Source organism: Sceloporus occidentalis, unplaced genomic scaffold, assembly GCF_023333645.1.
Source record: "Sceloporus occidentalis isolate IW3139 unplaced genomic scaffold, rSceOcc1.0.p SCAF_83, whole genome shotgun sequence".
Lineage (NCBI taxonomy): Eukaryota > Metazoa > Chordata > Lepidosauria > Squamata > Phrynosomatidae > Sceloporus > Sceloporus occidentalis.
In genome coordinates this window covers 1,942,198-1,963,368 of record NW_028317063.1, presented here as the reverse complement: position 1 = coordinate 1,963,368, position 21,171 = coordinate 1,942,198, and the positions used below count along the sequence as shown (strand labels likewise).

General features: G+C 35.8%; 2 protein-coding genes across 2 annotated transcripts in view; both read right to left on the bottom strand.

The window, feature by feature from the left end:
- LOC149285178 (rho GTPase-activating protein 15-like) overlaps window positions 1-7,765 on the bottom strand; it is a 179,609-nt gene extending 171,844 nt beyond the window's left edge. The window contains exons 1-2 of the mRNA XM_089495722.1: window positions 7,715-7,765; window positions 7,325-7,483 (exon numbers count right to left, since the gene is read on the bottom strand). Of these exons, the coding sequence (XP_089351848.1) occupies window positions 7,325-7,483; window positions 7,715-7,765 (210 nt within the window). The remainder of the gene's footprint in view (window positions 1-7,324; window positions 7,484-7,714) is intronic.
- Window positions 7,766-13,280: 5,515 nt separating this feature from the next.
- Window positions 13,281-21,171, bottom strand: part of LOC149285177 (kynureninase-like) — a 28,532-nt gene continuing 20,641 nt past the window's right edge. The window contains exons 8-13 of the mRNA XM_089495721.1: window positions 20,616-20,714; window positions 19,817-19,890; window positions 19,318-19,370; window positions 17,843-17,928; window positions 14,187-14,417; window positions 13,281-13,412 (exon numbers count right to left, since the gene is read on the bottom strand). Coding sequence (XP_089351847.1) covers window positions 13,281-13,412; window positions 14,187-14,417; window positions 17,843-17,928; window positions 19,318-19,370; window positions 19,817-19,890; window positions 20,616-20,714 — 675 coding nt within the window. The remainder of the gene's footprint in view (window positions 13,413-14,186; window positions 14,418-17,842; window positions 17,929-19,317; window positions 19,371-19,816; window positions 19,891-20,615; window positions 20,715-21,171) is intronic.

The following is a 21,171-nucleotide window of genomic DNA, read 5'->3' as shown; positions in this document are numbered from 1 at the left end:
GCATCACTTTGTATGTTCTGAAGGGGTTGTTATTATGGAAATAAGTCCAGATGCTAACAAGGTTAGAGTTTTTGATTTAAATTAGTAATCGGAGGCTAACTTGAACAAATAAAAAAAACAATTCCATTGTATTCAGATTGAAGCCAGTTTTCAATCAAAAGTAGATTATGAAAAGAATTTGTTCTGTTGAAACCTTTATCTAGATATAATTACAAATTAGAACTTCAAATGTGAAATGAACATCAGTTTTATGTCATTGAACTTAACCGCGGAGAGAGATTGAATGTCAATCGCACATTCTCACTTTTTTTTTTTTTAGGTTTAATAGTTTGATCCCAATAGTATTGACCCAATTTTCTGGGTAAAAATGGAGATTTGGTTGTAAAAGATATTAGTTCAAGGGATATCGTGACTCATTTTCTTCTATACTCAAAATTGGATGTGGAGATGGATGGCCGTACTCGTGTCGACCCAACATGTTGACCCAACTGAAACGAAGATGCCAACCGAATGTAAATAAAATCCAGCGCTTATTAGGTTCTTGTTAAAATTGGCATCCGAAATGGAGATACTGCCACTTGATTAATTTCATACATGAGTATTGTGTCCAAGGCCCATGAAAAGCAGGGGCTTGAGTCCATAAAAGCCTCCACCAACTAACAACTATTAGCAGGTATAATAATATAACCCAGAGACACACTCCATACATATAGTGTCCAATATTTAAATTGTAGTTGTTCTCCTGTATTCTTTAACTCTCAAACTCTGGGCTTTCCAACAGACCGAAGCTACAGACTCTGGGAAACATCGCTAAAGTAAGGGGAAAAATAAGAAAATATTGCATCTGTGCCAATTTCTATCTATCATCCATGCAATAGCCTTAGATATCCGAGAGCCCACACCACGAAAAAACAAGAGCCCTAAGAAAAACATTAATATCAGAACCAGACTGGGAATGACCTTAAGGCCAGAGGCCGTCTGAGGATATAAGTGTGACAGACGGCTGAAAATGTGTGGCTGCGTGCTACTGTTTATGCGGCCGTACATATCCAGTATTTGCCCAGTGTGCCAGATGGCTGATCCAAGCCTGATTGAGATGGAGCCCCCATATCTAAAATGAACCTCCCTACTGATGCTTAAGGATCAGCAATCTGCTGTTGGCCAGTACCTTCTGCCCCTGTGTCAACATGGGCATCAGATGCCCACCGCTGTTGTGATTGCAGGCCAAGTGAGTGCGACACTAACTAACTCAAAGACATGGAAACTGGGGAGCAAAGGCCGGGGTGCATTTAAAATTCAAGTATTTCTTGGTTAAATAAATAAACTTTTTTCCCCATTTTACTTTATATTCATGTCTATCCTCCTGCTAGGGGCTTCCACCGACTCCCAACTAAGCGGTACCACCTATATGAGGAACATATGATCTGAAAGAGCCTTCTAATGCAGTCAAGCTGACATTTCAGTGCAAGAGAAAACATAGAGACGTGGAATCTGATGGCAGACAAGAACCATTCAGCCCATCTAGTCTGTTGAATATTCCTGTGGTACATTAATTGTCCCTGGATTAAATATCACCTATCACATGTTCCTAAAACATGATCAACCCAGGGTTCTTTCAGGTTTCATAGAGCTCTGTTCTTAAAATTGCACTTAATGGAAGTTTGATGTGACGTGAGTGTGAAGCATTAGCCAAGGAGCGAGGATGGATATGTCGTAGTTATTGGAAGGAATGAAATTAGGAGACATCTCTGTATAGGTTGAACAAGGTTAATGGTTCAGGAGAATTATGTCCTGGTGACAGGAATGATGAAGACTGGGGTTCATCCGCTATAAGGCAAACTGGGAGAGTTGGGGCATTAGCTTGAGATAGAAAGCCTATATTTTGTTTTTTTGCATTTTAATAGTGAATTATATGGCACATTATTATATATATATATATATATATATATTCTAGGGTCACCTCTGACACTCTAACACCATATGCTGGCACACAGTCATTCTAACACTATATATATATATATATATATATATATATATATATATATATATATAATTTTAGCCTTTTTGTAGCAAAGATTTCCTGTTTTCTGCACCAAAAATAAATTAAATGAGGAGTCTATCAGTCTATGTTGGGCACTCTGGACACTCTTCCTGTTTCCTGTTCCATTCTGTTCTTTTTTTTTTTTTTTAAATCATGCTAGTAAATGAGCATTGCAACAGTAATACAGAGATTAATTTTCTTTAAGGTGTTTTTTTTTTTATTTTAACAAGTTTTATAAAGCTCATTGACCAATATTTAGATGACATGGAACATTAAATTCTCTAATTAATGCACCTATGTTTTCGCTGCTGCAATCAACCCCCAAAAAATATATTCCCTAAATAAATTACATATTTTTAAACATAAAAGGCAATTCTACATTCCTGAACATTGTTGGCAGAATGACTCGATCATTTGCAACGCTTAACATTCTAAAACAGTCATTATCCGTCACATCATTTTTCAATGTCCTGTTTATAAAGGACAGATAGTAGTCAGCTATAAAGTAACACTAATAAAGAACAGATTAAGAAATGTATTTAATATTTTTTTATTGCAGACAAGGGAAACAAAACGTTTAACACGGAGTATTAAAAATAAATTTGACGAAAAATGATTTCAGATAACATCAGCTACGCTAGTATTTTCCCATTTATCTCCTTTATGTGGGCAGATAGCGTTACTTTTATAATTGCATGGTGTAACTAGATTTTCATATTAAGTGCTTAATTATGCCTTTGTTTAGCATAAAATGACTATTATACTTTTTTAACAATTTATCTTAAAGAGGACAAAATAAATGAAAAAAAAACATGACAGGGAAAATATTTCAGAGGCAAAACCGATTTGTTCCTTCAACTGGAAAAATAATTTATTGGACTTGGTGAAAACGTTGCACCTTGAAATGATGCTTCTATCTATGACATCAAAACTCAAATGAAGTTATATAACTGTCTCAGTTTCAAGCTAGTGCTGGTATAGTGCCATGATATGTTATGGACAAGTTTGCATTTTTATTATCTAAAAATAGTTTATTCGTTATAAATATGTTTTAAAAATCAAATGTATCTAATGTGTTCAAGGCATTAGGGACATTTTAGGTCTGAGTTGAAGGTTTGCATAAAGTTTGTGATGAGTATAACTGGGAGCCTTCAGGTTTTGGAAAAGTCAACTAGAGATGTTGGGAAGTATAAGTGTGTTACGTAGGTAGGTACAGTGTAGGCTTGCTATGGCCCTTGATGGCGTTGACACGTCCTGTGCATTGATCAGCGTGACAAGAATGAAAAAAGTGGGTGAAATATTAAGATGCTAGTCCCTGTGAGCACAAAATTACTCATGGACTGGTATAGCATAGTGTGTGTGTAAGCACATGGTGTCAGAGCGGGTGATACTATATGATGTTAGTATGAATGTGTGTGTGTTAATGTATGGTGTTAGGATGAGTGTATGTGTGTCAGCATATGGTGTTAGAGCATGTGTTACTATATGTTGTTAGTATGAGTGTGTGTGTTAATGTATGGTGTGAGGATGAGTGTGTGTGTCAGCATATGGTGTTAGAGTGCCAAGGGTGAGCCTAGAATTAGTGGAGCCCAGAGAAGGGAAGAGAAGGAGCAATAGAAAGAGTGTATGCGTGTATATATGTGGCGTTAGAGTGAGTGCATGTGTGTTAGTGTATGCCGTTAGGATGAGTTGATGTTAGAGAGAGTTTGCATGTTATTATGTGTATGTGTTTTAGTTATGGTAGGTGAAGAAATACTGCACCTAGTCACCACTGATCCACGACTCCTCACTGAACGGAGGTTTATTTATATATATATATGTTTAAAATATATATTTTTATTTCCTCAGATTCCAAAATGGTTTGTTTCCAGTAATATAATTCATAACAAACTCTAATCAAATGTATTAAAAAATATAGAAACAACATTATAATAATGTTCAGTATTTTAATTTATGTAAAGAGGCCAGTATGTGAAACCACAGGTAAGTGGGGGGTTAATCCTTTTAACCTTTGCATATTGATATGCCAATTATATATTTTTATACTCTTCCTGATCTTGTCCTTTACATATTTGGGGATCACAGTCCCATGCCAAACTTAAAAAAATATTGCTTATTATAAAACAAAGCAGCAGTTTAATACCAAAGGTGCCTCAAAGTAATTTTACCTCTGGAACATTCACCGTAACATCACTTTTTTCCAGACTAATTGTCATCTGGATATCGCATAAATGCAATTTCCAGAACAAGGTCTTGCAGATTAGGTACAGATGACTTGTTACTGTTTCAGCTCTAACTCTTTAGCTGCAAACAACCCAATGTTTCAGTAATTTAATCGTTATTACGCCACACTTTAGAAATATTCTGTTCATTATAAATAATAACAATAGAAATCCTATTAGCCTTCCAAAATGACTCTGCCAGAACTCCGCCATACCGTCCAAGCTCATAAAATGTCCTTCTCCTCTCGTCGGTAATTGTTGCGGCAGCACTGCCAACACCAGGGGGCGCTCTTAAATCTAGCGCAAGCCTCCCATCAATCTTCTTGTCTATACTACATAGCAGCGGGGCGGAATATTTATGTCCGCTGTTGCGTTTCACCTTCGATGATTAGTATGGAAGAATACTTTCCGCATTTGCCAAAAAATAATGAAACCGTGTATGCAACTTATCTGCAATCCAATATAGCCATACCGCGTCAGGTTCTCTTAACCCCTTAATGACAAAGCCCGTACATGTACGGACTCAAAATGCATTGTTTTCAATAGGTTTAAGGACCGCCCATTGTCCTTAAGAGGTTAATAATATAAAGCGGGGCTATTAACAGGTCCACCATCATTGGCAATATTGCATGTATCCAATATCTCTTCCATTATAAAAAAGTATTACAGTATATTCGATATTCTCTACTCGCTCGCTTACTTTTTAAGGAACGTTACAAAAAAAAAAAGAACAAAACTCATTTGGCTGTAATTGTCCTGTATATTTTTGCCAAAATGAAACTTATATAACAAGGTAATATCACCAATGTGAAACTGCATGATAAAATCCTACCCAAAAGTGAAAAATGCTAATTTTGTCTCATTTAGCAGCTGGATACAGAAATGCTCATTAGTTTTAAGAGGGTTAATCCTTTTAACTTTTGCATATTGATATGCCAATTATGCCTAATTGTACAAGAGGCATCAGTCAAGGTAATAGTGCATAAACACATCAAAGTTATTAAGTATATCCCAACATGTAATAAAGTAGGTGTTAATTGGTAGCTGGGTTCTCTAGGCTATTGAGGTAGATAATTCATTGCGAGATGGATCACTTGTAATTTCTCTACATAATTCCTTTTGCAGTCTCCCGCTGTGATGTTTTCATGCTTGTCAAAAAACAACTGCAGCATAGTGCCTTTTGTTATACGCAGGCAATAAAATATGTTAGGCTTCATTAAATACACTTAACTTTTCAACTTTTTCAAAAAGGTATGTTTCATCCTCGTTCGGCGTGGTTTACGGTATGTTTTAAATAAATCGGATACAATTTATTGGAGTGTCTAGTATAATGGAATTTTACAGTCAGCCACAATGTATCGGGTTTTTTTTTTCTACCTGGACAATTTAATATTTATGCAGGATAGCTCAGTCGAAGTAATGTAATGGAAAGGTGGTAGTGGAAACGCTGCCTAGAGGTTAATACAGTGAGGGGAATTTAAACATGGATGGGATAGGCATATGGCTCCTGAATCTATGATGACGCAAATGACTGATTAAGGTCTTTACAGCAGGAAAAGTAGGTAGACTAGATGGAGTAGAATGGTTGCTCTCGGGCTTCAAATTCTGTGTTTCATCAACATATCGGACTAGTCTCAATCACAAGGGCAGTCTAAAAATGAGGCAAAGACCCAAAAGAGACATTTCTACCACTCCTGGGCCTCATCGATGAGGTGTCGTTTGTGTCCCTCAAAGCACATTGAGCAAGAAAGTCCACATCAGGACTCGCATTAAACTTCCTAGGTCTACAGAAGCAGGTCCAGTGGGTAGCAGCCCTTCTGTCACATAATGTGGGGCCGATTGCCCTATTGGGCCATTAGGCTCCATGGTGCACCACTTACTTAATGGGTCATTTGTGGAGACCAAAGATATCCCTCTTAACCGGCATAGTTTTACTATCCAGCACAGTCTCCATAGCTGTATGCACATGTCTTTAAGACATGAAGCATCATGAAATGACATCATATCCTTGCTATAAACAGAAAGAAAGGTGGCATGGAGGTAAGTCCTTGGGGCAGGTGGTGCCTAGGGCAGCCCACATCCTTAATACCATATGCCACTCTTCCCAGTTGTTAATAATAAAGGCTGATTAAAATGATTGATCTATAATATTATTATACAGGAAATTTGGATCACTCTACTACTTTTTTTTCTCTCAGTGTAAAATGGAATTTTCTTAAAAGAAAGAGAGAATTCAGATTTTCTTCGATGATTTAAAACATCATAATTTGTCTGTCCTTGGAATCAGCCAACACAATAAAGCAGATAATGGTAAGATTTATTACACAAATTGGTATGTGCATATTATGTAAAGTCCTAGGATGACAATGAAATATATCTCCTGCCAACATTATTTTTATTAAAACATTTCAGAAAAGATTTATTGTCCAACACTTTGTGAAATTTGGAATACTCTATTACAAGCCAGTATTCATGGACTGGTATATGGAATACAATGATTTTGCATCCTGCTTTGTTTAAGAAAGGTGATCTTAAGTAAAGGAAAGTCTTGTTATTATTATTATTATTATTTTTTTTTTAATTATTTTTTTTTGTTAATTTACTAAATTTTATAAATTGTAACAGCATCAGACTGCTGATGACAGGGTGTCCCTGATACTTTAAGACCAGCAGCCTACCGATGACTTACAGTACATCCCCCTGACGGTTGGATATGAACGGCCACATGCCATGTTTTTATGTTCTCAAAACTCTTGTGTTGAGTAAGGAAACATAAAAAGGCCAAAGAACAAGTAGACTGGGGCTGGACTGAGGAAGATTAAAATACATGCGGCTGCCGGCTAGAAATACTAGAGCTTCAGATCTGCTACATAAGCGGCAGTGAAGCGTCCAGCACCATCTGGTACTGGCCTACTAGACATTGTGCCAAATAGCCAGACCAGACATGGTTGGAATACACTGGTATTGACAATCACCATAAAAAATAACACAAATACGAATGATTATTATTTAGTACATGCAGTCCCATTTTTCCCATGTTACCAAACATATTTCTACTTACTGGTTTAGTGATTTCTACGGAGGTCTCAAGGATCATAGATTTAGTTTGGGACAACCTGTCATGCTGCGCGTTAGCATTCTTGATCCTCATCTGAACAGCGCCTGTCTTTCCAGAGGGTGAAATTAGATTTGCAGTGGAAGATTCTGACTGTGATGTCATCTATAAAAAAAAACAGAGAGTAAAGAAAAAATAAATGTAACAACTGTATCTTTATCAGCATTATATTTATTGAGTACCAGCAGATTTCATAGTGATGTCAACATACCTGGGAACTTCCTAGGGTAGGCTACCCGGCTTTGCGAAGGGGCAAAGTTAGCCTTTAGTGAGAAGGGGTAAGACAAGTCAAACATCGCTCCCCTGCCCAGGAGACCCAGGGAAGTAGGGCTTTACCTGGAAACTCCTGGACAAACCCTCAGAGTTCCCGGGTATGGCTATGTTCATATCAGCGAATCACCCAATATAGAGACATATAGTTATAACCATTAAGGCAGTATTATAAGTCAGGCTGCTTGCCTAGTGAATTGGGCTCAGATCACAGCGCTAGAACACATACATAATATGCAACTACCTGAAAACGATTATTATGCAAATATATTGTGGTTCGTGGTTAAATCTCCACCCTCTTTCACTTTACTTACTAGCAAGGGTTAATGCACCTTGTTTTGTATATATAGTGCTACATTGCCATATTCCTTTAATACAAACACAATAGGTTTTATTATGCAAAAGAAGCTCATTTTTTTTACAAATGAGGAAAACATTAGATTTTGGGCTTCTTGTCTGACACAGCAGGTGATAATTTTGTTTTGCTATAAAGGTCATACATTAAACTGACAGAGGATGTTCATTAATATCATTTGTTGATTCAAAGGACTAAAATAATGGTTGTTTTGAACAGATCTCCAGGACCTTGGCATCTGTCTGGACACGACATCAGACAACAAGTCAAGCAGACCACTGTCTGCACCTAATCAATCGTTATTATTACTTTTTCTTCTTCAGATAAACTTTGATTTGCTTCTGTTTGATGAATGCATTGGCTTTTTTATCTTCACAGTCTGTATGATTATTTAAAGTTACCGTTATATAAACTTGATAAATGGCAAATAATAATAATAAAAATAAGTCCTAGGTTTCATCTTAATGAGACCTCTATTTGGAATCCACAAACCCTTATTGACAAAAAGCAACATAGAAAAAGAAATCACAATTAGGATGTAAAATCTATGAAACGGTAAAAAACAATGTTATGTTGTATAAGATTTAACTAGAAGTGGAATGAAGTGGATTTTTTTCCCATTTGAGTCTTTTTGTACCATCCTCATTATCTCTGCCACTTTCCCATCACTTTTCTCTGTTCTTCTCTCATATCATCCTCCACCTCGTTCAGGACATTTTCCTTTTTTCCTTACATCAGCATTATTTTTTTTTACTTTTCACGTCATATATACATATTTTCTTAGCTGCCAATTCATCTTTCACCTTCTTCTCATAATGATCATCCCAAAGTGTGAGGGATCACAAGTAATGAATGATGGCTACAAGTGTCTCCTTTAATTCTTCTATGTAATGTAAAGGTTCTTACTGCATTAATGTACGCAATGGATGTGTTCTTCCATTAAAAGGATCTAACCAACTTAACTCATGTCTTCTACGCTCATGATTCTTATCTGTCCTCAAGTTCAATGTGTCTATGTTTCTATGGTAGAACATCAGCAACTCCCATTCAACCCATAAACCCCTAATACAAACATAGACACCTCACTGTGAACATTATCCTAAATATATCCAAGTAATCCTTAACTGCTTTAAGGGTTCATGGTGGAACTAATTGTCCTGGTAGTCCTCACCTTCACATCTCTTTTCGGTGGGAAAGACCGTGGTGGTTTCCATGTTCTCTCTTTGCTGATGGAGTGGACGTAGAATCTCCTTCCTGAATTACTATCTTCATAAACCTCCCATTGGTCCAAAAGTTGGACCGGGGTCCCGGTTGGAATTGGAGGCTCCAGAGTTGGGCCTTAAAAAAGGAAGAAATACATTTCGTTTTCAATTGATTTATTTCATGATCATTGAAATAAATAGAAAATGTATGGATTTAAGCTTTTCTTTACATAGAACCACTGAATACCCAACAACAGGATGATAAAAAATTCACCTGTTATCTCCAATATATTATTAATAACCACAGTTTGGTGATAACTATGTTAAGCGACAAATATTCTGCCCCACGAAATAAAAAGGTTATGTCACTTAATAAGATACATCATGCTTTTTTAAAAATATGAGAAGTTTGAATTCTGACGTTTCCTTTCTTTCTTTTACTTTGATATGTGGGGAGGGCTTTCAGAATTTGTTTACTGAACCATTGCCATTGAAATAAATGGGATGTCAGAAAACATTCCTCTTCCTTGGGTCCAACAAATCACACAAGCGTAATCTTTTCTCTTAGTTATATGCGCGTTTTGAGAGCTGAACCGAAATGTTACTATATTACAGCAAAAGACGCAAAAAAACCACGGAAGTTACCCTCATCTTAATACATTCTACGCCGTAAAAACACTTTTGTACAAAAAAAAGGATAAATATATATATTTTTTTCCCTTTAATCTTTTATGCCAACTTTCATTAAACCTTATGACACCTTATGAATTTAGAAATGTGATATATATATATATACGAGTGGAGCGTTCTTATCACGACAATAGACTTAATTAAAATGATCACGACATTCATGTACGTCTCTGTGTCACTTTGAAACGTTCTACTGTTCTGAATCCTGAATGCCAAATAACTTTCTGTTTAAGGATAATGAGCTTTAAGTTGCTTAACTGTCTAAACACAGACCTTGTCACGGGTTGATTAGGAGAAATGTTAAACAAATGCCGGATGTTTTTATTAAAGTCATATCTGCAGACGCATGACACGTTCGTAAACAACCTAAACGGGCTTATTCCCTGCAGTCTTCATAATAAGGATGCTGATGCACCGAAGCAAGAATCCATGGATCTCCTTTTGATGTTTAACTCTTTTAGTGCCGGTTCAGTAGGCAAAATACTTTGAAAAAAAGGAACTAAAGACAGGTGCCATTTGCTTTTTTTGTGTTTTTTCTTTCTTTATTTTTTTATTTAATCCCCATTTTTATTAGATTTACAGAGAATTAGTTAATGATGGATCCTCAACAAGCTTCATCAAACAAAATATCTTAATGAAAAATGCACAAAAATAAAAAAAACTGTATTTTTTCCCCCCCTGAGAACAGTAGAATTAGCTAATGATATGTTCCAGTGGATAGCAGATAGAAAAAAGTGTGTTTTGAAAAGATTTTAAAAAAAAACAACTTAAACAAAAGGAGAATTTTATAATAATATTTTAGAACTGGTATATTCTAAAGAAAAAAAAAAACAGATTAAAGATTTGTTTTATTGGTAAAAATGAATTAAAAAATATTTCTTACCGTTAGGAGTTACGTTCTTCTATTCAAGCTGCTTTCAAATGACTAATGACAGAATTTTAGCTAAAAAAAGGAAATCGTTAGTCACATGTAGAAAATAAAGCAATCAACTCGAATCTTGTTTTCGCTGCAAGAGATTCTATCACAGAAAGAGGATAACATGCAAATGAAACCACTTCCTGCTGTCTAAACTGTAAATTTCACTTCCACAAATAGACATCTTTAACATTTCTGTTTTTGTAAAACGAGGTAAAAAAAAAACAGATTTTCTTAAAAATTACAGAAATGTATATCCTTTACACAGTTTCTCACAACACACAAAAATACCATCCAGTATGTTTGATAAGATAAGTAATAACACGGTATTCAAGTCGGCCGCTTCCTGTTTTTCTGCAAATTTGTTTAAAACAGTAAGTAACAGGACAATGCATGAAAAAAGTGTATTTCTCTAAGAGAGACTTTAATGCCCTTTTATATAAAAGCTATAATAAGAGCTCAAACACACTGATTAAAATAACTTTGTATTGCACCAGCAGATTCAGTAGCGCTGTTACAATCAGTGGGATAATTTAAAATCATTATACAATAACCAACTGGTACAAAAGGAGAAGAGGGTCTGCTCTTGTGAGCTTACAATCTAGTCGGTGGTTGAGGGGGAAATGAAACAATAAGAGAGGATCGATGGGGATGAGTTGATGGGGTCCGGATGATCTGTTGAAGTTGTAGATCGTTCAAATGGCTTGATTAGGATAATGGCTGAGAGTGCTAAGAAGAAAGGTTGTATGCTTCTCGAAAAAGGTGGGCTTTCAGAGAGCTTTTGAAAGAGGAAGAGAGACGCAAGTGATGATAGGCACAAGGAGAATGGTTAGCAGTGGATTTGGATAGGAGGGCAGAGATGTAGGGGGTACAGAGTTATTAATGGCTCTGTAGGTCAGGGTCAGAAATTAATTTGTTGCTGGAGGGTATGGGGAGCTGGTGGTGTGATGGGCACAGTGGAGCAGCAGATGAGGAACGGTGAGAGAGGAAGATTCATCTGGCTCCAGTGTCAAGGACATGAGCGGATTATGGAGATGTTTTTCAGGTGAAGGCAGAAGGATTTGGTGAGGGACTGGATGCGAGGGATGAAGGATAGAGCAGATTTAAGTGTGACACGAAGGCAGCAAACTTGGTCTGTTGACAACAAGGCATCTAGGAGACAGCCCTTGACTTCCAGAGAGCCTTTTGCACAGTGATGTTCACAAAGCCAAGGAAGAAGCATGACATGAGGACCACAGCTTCCACTCACTCTGAGACTCCCCATCTCAAGTGCCATGATGGCCACTAAGTAATACCATCCCAAACGCAGAAGACACCAGGTGGGAAGCCAAGACCAACTTATAGCCCAAGCAGACCAAGTAACTTCTGTCTTAGAAAATGATTACCGAGGCTATTGAAATGTGCTCTAGTATTGTGCTCAATTAAAATCCTCTATTTTCAAAATACTTTTTAAAAAAAAAAAGAACTTTTTTTTTTTTTTAAACCACAACAGGCTTTCCCTCACAGCATTTCTAAATCAGCAAACATTGTAAGGAAGTTGCTTAATAACATTACGTTACTGGGGCAAGGCACACAATAGATAATCCGGGAGAGTAACATGGTTTTTGAAAGTATATAAAATGTAAAAGATTTGCGGTGCACTAAAAACAATAAAAAAAATAAATAAATAAAAAATAATAAAAAAAACTAAGTATATATATACTTGTAAGGGGGGGGCAATATGAGAAAATTATGCTAAAAGCCATGATGATTACAGTTCCCCTTCAAGTACAGTAACAATGGGAGGAACAGTGTTTCAAAAGAGGTTTTTTTTTATTTCAGCATATGGAGTTGGCTTATATTTTTACCTCTTTTCCCCTTTTGTGTTGTATCCTGGTGATAAAAAAAAATATATACTATATATATATATATATATATATATATATATATATATATATATATATATATATTTTAACTGTTGGATCATGGTGTAAATAATGTAATGCAATGTGTTTATAATTATTACTTAGAATAAATATTATATATATATATATATATATATTCTCTAAAACAGCAAAGAGTAGGGCACACAAATATTTAATGTAATTGTGCTAATTAAAATGTAGAAGTTATATGATTAATAATATCATACTATATTCAATCAATAATATAAAATAAAGAAATATGACATCTGGACCACATTCATTTTATTAGAAATAATGTTTTGGATATATTTATATCCCAGCATTAATTATATTTTAGTTTTCACAGATTGCTGGATAAGACAACTCTCTATTTCTTTATTGGTTTAAATTCTATATTAAATGACAAAATAAGACATTTTGGTTTAAACATAAAAGCATTTTTTATAATATCTTTTAAAATGCATATAGTAATACTTGAAAACACATTTTGCGAATATAAGAATTTAGTTATGTTGGATATTTTTTAGTTGTTTTGTGAGATGTTGGCGGTAGAATTCCCTTGTCACTACTGTTTGGGTGCCTTTTCGACAGCTGCAATGGCGTCTCTTAGAACGTGAATAAATCTGTAGACATCACGAAATGTGTTGTAGAGAGGTACGGGTGCAATTCGTATGCCGTTGGGTTCTCGTAAGTCACACTGGAAAAAAAAGATTATAGAGAAAAATAAATTGATTATATTGGTACTTTGTAGGCTGTGGAATTTTATATATTTTTATAGAATAAAACTATGGAAGTGTCTAAAATATATCTTAAAGAGACGATAAAATATCTGCCCCATTCTCCCAGGCAGTGATGTATTCAGGCCTAGGCCGACTAAGCCTTGGGCAGTTGGTCCAGTTGTGTGAAAGCCCCTCTACCACATAATGAGGAAAAAAATGCTTTATTGGGTGATTAGGCTCCCTGTAGCGCCACTGCTCAAATGTACCATTAACGCTGTGGAGGACGTTGCCATAGTTTACTTCCACCCAGCGCCTCGTGTCTTTAAAAGATGGAGCACCGGTGTATGACATAATATTTCAGCACCGATACATTACAACATTAACAAAACAAAGAAAATAAAAAGAATATAATGTTCTGATGAATAATGTCTTATGTTTAACATATATGAGCTAGAAAGAGAACCCATCTACATAATCAGGTGTAGAGAGGGATCCAAGACTCCATGAATTATTAAAATCACATGTATGTCATCAAATGAGCCAAATCCCTTGCATCAGATATCTCGAGAAGTCCCAATGTAAAATCCATAGGCATCATCGGAAAGATCATTATGGAATTAATGGGATTTCCCAACAGGAACTATTATTTTGTAAAGTGTATGTTAATATTTAGAAGGCTTTGTGATTTACATACATATTTACTTAATTTATTAGAAGGTAATTATGCGAATCTCAAAAGAAAGATTACTCACAGCAACCCCTCTCTTTTCAAGTTCTTCAAGAACGTCTTTTGCAGGCAGTTTGAAGGTCAGAGACAGCTGACAGCCTCGCTCTTCAAAATTGGAAGGGGTCATAATTTTTATATATGGTTTCTTGCTTTCGTTGACGTGGTCACTGAAATAATGTTTAATTAAATATTCCAAGTATCCGGTGAGTAGAATGGACTTTTTTCTTAGGTCCTTCATGGTGGTTTGATTGAAGACCTGGAGAAGAAGAAGTAGAACATTCACAATGTAAGTTGATAAACAGAACACTGTTATATCCGAGTTAAAATGTATATAAAAAAATGTAGCTCCCCTTTTCTCATTTGGGGGACTTAGAGGTAAGGCAACAGACAGGAACAAGTATTCTTCCACTAATTAAAAAAACAAAACTCAAGAGACAGCGCTTAATGTGAGACAAAATGTACAAGTTTCATAAATAATATCAACAGAATAAAATATATATCACCAATATATATAAAATATATAAAATAAATAAGAAACAATACTAACAAAAAATCTAAATATAAAAAATAAGAAATGAATAAAACAAACAAATATAGAAGTTAAAAACTCAGAAATGAACTATAATACTGCTCCATAAAAGGGCTCCAAAAAGTAAATAGTGCCTGGCCAGGCAAACGCCAACAGTAAATAAATTCTTCTATTTGTATTTATTGTTTATTTTCTTAAATTTTTAATACTGACAAATATCCCAAATGAAGGGTATAGGGGGAAGGAGCAAGAAATGGGGTCCAAACCTCTCCAAGGGGTTAAGTACACTGTTTGGATATATACAATGTTCCTACGAGCACCAAGTCATTTTGATTGGCCAGGGCGCTCCATCCAAATAGGTGGAAATTGGTTCCAATGGAAGTTGCCACAAATATTACAAGATTTTGCCCCTTTTATTGGCAACACTTGCCGATATATGTGAAGGTTGTGTGGAAAGGGTGAATATGTGCATGCTAACATCATATCACACAAAACAACAACGTGGCAGGGTCACTAATTAATCTGCAGCCTAGCTTTGAATGCATGGATGTTAGGTGAATTCTTATTATCATTTATTGTTTTATATAGCGCCATCAAATTCCGTAGCGCTGTACAATGGGAATAGAACATACCATTTAGTTAATGCATGGAACAACTAACAGAAGATAATAAAATAAGATAATAATGCTCTTGTGCTATACTGTATTTACCCATACAATAAGTAGCCTGGTTATAGATTAGCAATCACTCTTAAATCCTAAAGTAACATAAAGATAGAGTCAATTATTATAGTATATTTATTAGCATTTATTTTTTATGTAATAACGGCATAAAAGTGGGAACTCACAGAAACATTTGTTATTTTCAGTGACACAGAAGCTTTAGTGCATTTAATTTAAATACATGAACATTTTCAGTTTTTTTGGCTACAATCTATTGTACGTTTCTTGATTGCACCGAGAGCTGGGACCTCAATTCCGCCGGTTAGTTTAGTTTTTCAGAGATGTTACTGTAGCAATTAGTACGGGGAGAGTTTAAATCCTCGTGCCAAAAGGGTACATTTGGACATAAAATTCTGAATTACTAAGCACTTAACTCTCATTGCCGAAGACTCCCTGCAGCGGGTTTAATGACAGAGACACATAGTAACTATGCAGTGACATCAGTTCATAAATGAAATGCCCCGTAGACTCGCCATGATGAACAAAAGCGAAAAAATATGATTTTTATAGAGCCTATACGGTGAGATACTTTGTATAAATAGATCCCCGGGGTGGCGTTTTCTATCTGTACTTGGATTCCCAGGTCATATTTGCTTAATTTAGCAGCTTAAATTCATGCAAAAAAAAACCTTTCAGGATTTGGTTTAGCAACTTCTATTGTTACAGATGAAGTATTAAGTTGCTTTGTAGAAAATGATACAAACAATCAGTGTTCAGGAACGTAATAAGCAATTGCTCTCCAAATGCATTTTTAAGCTATTCACGTCTGGAATAGACGAAGTTAATTTGTTTTATGTCATGTCCTTGAGATTCCGTTTGCACCTAAGCAATTTTTTTTTCCAGAAAAGATGCCAATGTGAGAATAACAAAAAGCCCAAGAAAATATAATTTAAGTTAAATAACTCTAGATGTAAACTGAGGCGTGTAATTTAAGAAGTGATATGGTTCATTTAAAGCGACAAAATTTTAAGGAGAAAAACAATATTTTCGTGCGTAATTGTTCTGTAAAGCATAGTAGTGTAGTGCTGCAAAAAAGTTATGTATTTTATTTATTTAATATTGTATGTTTTATTTTTTTTATTGTATTTTTTTTTTTTTATTATATTTCCAATTCATTATTCATATCAAACTATGCTTGAAGTGTAATAATCAGTGATGCTACAAATGCAAAATACTGTGTGTTTAAGCTAGCCTCAAATTGACCACTAATGTCACTTTGTAATGACTACTCAATAGCTTGCAACTGTCACGATTCATGTGGGGCAGTCCTCATTTGGGAGTTCTCTCCTGGAAAGCGGTGATCCGGTCCCACATTACAGCGGGCCATCCTTTCCAAAGTCTTCTTTGTCTCGCGTACTGTGTGCCAGGAATTGATAGTACATCTGGACACGCAGTACAGAGAGCCAGAGACTGTGAGGGATCCAAGCGGCATGCTGAGAGAGGGCTGCAGAGAGAATATGCCTGCAGCATGCATAGAGTATACCGACAGATGAGGATATTCATGTACAGGTGGAGGGGTGGGGGGTATGCCTGTGGAAAGGGTGTCCTGATTTTCTAAGCTGTAAAGTTGGGTCGTATGATTCTCCTTTTGTACTAAGTGCTGAAGTCTCCAAAAACCCCATGCTGTACCCAAAGGAGAATGCTCCAGGGGCACCTAGTGACATAAAAAAGCAACCCAATGAGAGTGGCCATTTATGACAGTACAAGTCATCAAGAAAAGGTAACTATCACTTTTAGTGAGAGTGAATTCTTTGTTGCTGCATACATATGCATAGGGACTGAACACGGCACTCCCAATGCATTTCTCCCTTGTTCTGCAAAGCGGTGATCTGGTCTCACAGCATTCCACTAGCATAAACCCAATGGCATCACAACATACCACGAGCATTAACCCAATGGCACCACAACATACCACGAGCATTAACCCAATGGCACCACAACATACAACGAGCATTAACCCAATGGCACCACAGCATACCACTAGCATTAACCCAATGGTACCACAACATTCCACGAGCATTAATCCAATGGTACCACGATATCCCACTAGCATAAACCCAGCTGTACCATAGCATTGTGCTAACATAAACCCAATGGTACCACAACATTCCATTAGCATAAACCCAGCGGTACCATAGCATTATGTCAGCATGAAACCAGAGGTACCATATCATTCCACTTGGCTGACAACATTTCCTACAAAGAAAATACCTGGGGAGATGGCAAGGGGTACCATACCATATTTAAGGGGAACTCTTGTAGTAACATATTCCAATATTAGGTCCATGAGCTTGTATCTGCTCAATTATACTATAATGTAACATGGCACATAAAGGGTACATGCCCTCCTCGTTTGTAAAATAGGAGCTCTCCGTAGCCAATACTAGCATATTGTATATGATTAACACAGTGTGCATTAGATTCCAGTACCTCTAAGCTGGCGTGTAGAGAACAGACCAAAAGAATAGGAGGATTTGAGAGTCGAAAGCCATCTATTCCTGGGCTTAATTTCAATTCTGTAAAGAAATTAAAATCAATAAAACATGATTTTTATGAAATGCATGTATTCATAAAGTATGTAACAGTTATTTAACATCTGGCCTCATGTTTGTTTCCTCCAACGTAAAACAAATCGACGTTTAAAGAAAAACACAATTTTGAACTAAGGATGACAATTAAGAGGAATCGGTATGTAACTGATAAATATTTCATAGTCATCTTCATGGAAAATGCGTAAGAATAAAGGGTTAGCGGATATTAAAGTAATTCACAAAACGCTGCTTAGATAAATGCAGTTTGTTTAGGCTCACAGCTAGAACCATTCAGAATTTGAATGACGCTGGCATTTAAAAGATTAAGAATATGAGCCCGGTATTAGCATAAGTCAGGAGTTCAACAAATAATTTACTACAGTGATGTAATTACAAAAGAACATTGATGCTTTACTGCTGCTGAAAAATAATACCCATCCCTGTAGCTTTGAACACAGGTCGTGCTCCCATATATCCCAGCTGCTTAGTGCTCCATTTAGGTGAGAGCCACCCTCATTATGTTAACTTTATAAAAATAAAAATAAATGTCATAACTCTCAAATGTCCCTTTGTAAGACATCCATCGAAAGCTGATACGTTAGGTAAAGAGGGCCCTGCTCACAAGCTTACGATCTCTTAACTATAATCAGTCCTGGTAAGTACTCAGGTATAAAGTCACTAGCAGTCATACATCATATGTTTCATTATTGGTAACTACGATGCAGGAAAGGTTTCTACCATTCGGTGGATGCACCTCTTCTTTTCTGAGTGAGAGTGAAAAACCAATGAAAAAGCAAATGAAAATTCTGAACTTTTTACTTCGTTTTCATTTGTTTTGTTGGGGGTTCCTGCTCATTTTTGGACTTTAAAATTAGTATTTGTAAAAAGGTGTCAAACTCCAGGCCTTGAGAGTCATAAATAGACCATGATTTCTGTGTCTCTTTGCTTAAAATAAGTACTTTCAACCAATTTACTTGGATGGTTGTTTTCAAGCTGGTGTATCACAACTCTTTAAGTTCCTCCCCCTTATAGGTACCCTCATTTATTATTATTATTATTTATTTATTTTTTGTTGTTTTTTAACTTTTTTGCATTAATGTATTTGCAAGGGCATGCCTCTTTGCATTTTGTGTATTTCAGGTGAAGACATGCAAGTTCTTAATGAATTTGCATGCCTTCACCAGTAACTCTGATATAATTCAACATAATTAATGTTGCACCCGCTTGCAATTCACTAATCTGCAGGTTGTTTTGTAAGTGCCATGCCAGGGCGTGCAATTGGGTATGAGTGGGTTCAGTCCGGTTAACCCTTAACTTGACTGAAAACAAAATTTCTTATTGAATACACACATAAGTGAACAAAAAAGGACATACTGTTCTCCATGCAGAATCTTGTTTTAAACTCATGACCCCACCAGCCAATCAATCTGAAATGTAAAAACATTTAAGCTAGAAAGTTATATATAAATATATGCTGTATTTATACCATAGATAGATAGATAGATAGATAGATAGATAGATAGATAGATCGATAGATCGATAGGCAGACTGTAGGAAAATCATTGTGTATATTATTCTGATTTGTCAGAGGTAGACAAAAAAAATCAAAGAACTTGAAATTAGATACAAATTACAATGCTTGTTATAGATGGTATCCAGGCTGATCCAGACTAATAAACAGTTACATAGTTAATCTTAGTTAATCTTAAATCTTTGCAAATAGTCGAAAGATCTCTCTGTAAGTAACAAGATAATACAATCTGAAAATCATTAATTTGTTGGGACATCAACAATTTATATAAAAAAAAGATCTCTTTTGAATTTTGACTGGAACATTAACTTTGATTTTAATGTCACATGCACTCATACATACGATGGTTTGATGGTAGATATGTGCTTATTGTGGATGAAGGCTCCAGCTATACCCCCTGATCCAGAGTTTAAGTACTACAATAATAAAAGGGGAAAAAAACTATATTAGTTTTTGCACAGTAGATAAACAAAAAGAAAATTGCATATGAGACAAGTATAATGTATAATTCTTATAATATCATTATCAAAGGTCAGATAATCTAGGATCATGTCCAGAAACAGTGTAAGCAGAAATATCTCAGACTGTTTAACGGGACACTGGCGCCAGTCACAAACCAAATTTCATCTCGGTCAAGAATACTATCTGGTACCCCAGGATGCCGCTAGTATCGCCCCACAGGAACTGCCACCACTTCAGACCTGTCACCCAAGGAAGAATACACCACTGCCTGGTGCCGTCTTGATTCAGTCAACCTAGAAAGTTGCCTGGGACACTTGGTCATAAAACTGGACCTTTGGGGCCCGTTCATTGTCATAGCTTTTACAAAACTAAAATCAAGATATTGAAACCCTAGACATATAACCCGTGCTCATTGTTTTACATAGTTTAAAATAAGAGATTATTTTTCTTTGGGAAGATAAGGTCTGTGAAATAACGAGTTAAAAGTAGAATGTTTATCTGCTTGCTTCTCTTGTTCTCAATGAAGCTGGCCAAAAAGTTTTACCCATAAGCAAAAAACAAAAGAATGTAACACTTTCTAGTTTCCACCCCCTGGTCGCATTAATAAACTTCTTTCAACTTTTTGGCAAGTTCTACTCCATTTTAGATTGGTCCATATGAAAATTATATTAAGAAGTACCTTATAAGAGCACCAGCAGGCAAAGTCTACTCCCCAGTCATGTAAATGTAATTCAACGTTTCCAACCGCATGTGCCAAATCAAAGCCAACAAAGCATCCCTGGGAGTAAAGTAAAAAAAAATAATACAATATACAGTAACATAGAAAATAATAATTACAGACATATTGCATTGTAAAAAAAAACCACTGAGTTTTGTTGGCTGTTTAATATGCACCCATATGAATAAAATCATCAGTGATAATAGAATTGGCTCTTTGGTTTAATTTCTGTAAGATGGAGTCTTTAGTTGACAATCATACCTATTATTGGACCAAACTATATTTTTACTTATTATTTTATATAGCACCATCATGGTCTGCGGTGTTGTACAATTCACAAACAGGACATAATAAGTAGTGCATCACATAAGAAAAGTAAAGGAGGGCCCAGCTAAAATGAGCTTACTAGAAAAAAATAGCTAACGTTACATAGGCTATCAGAACTTCAGAGGCCTCCTCTTCAGGTGAAAAATGTCATTTTATAAAACTACACCTTATGGAAATAAGCTTCCATTTC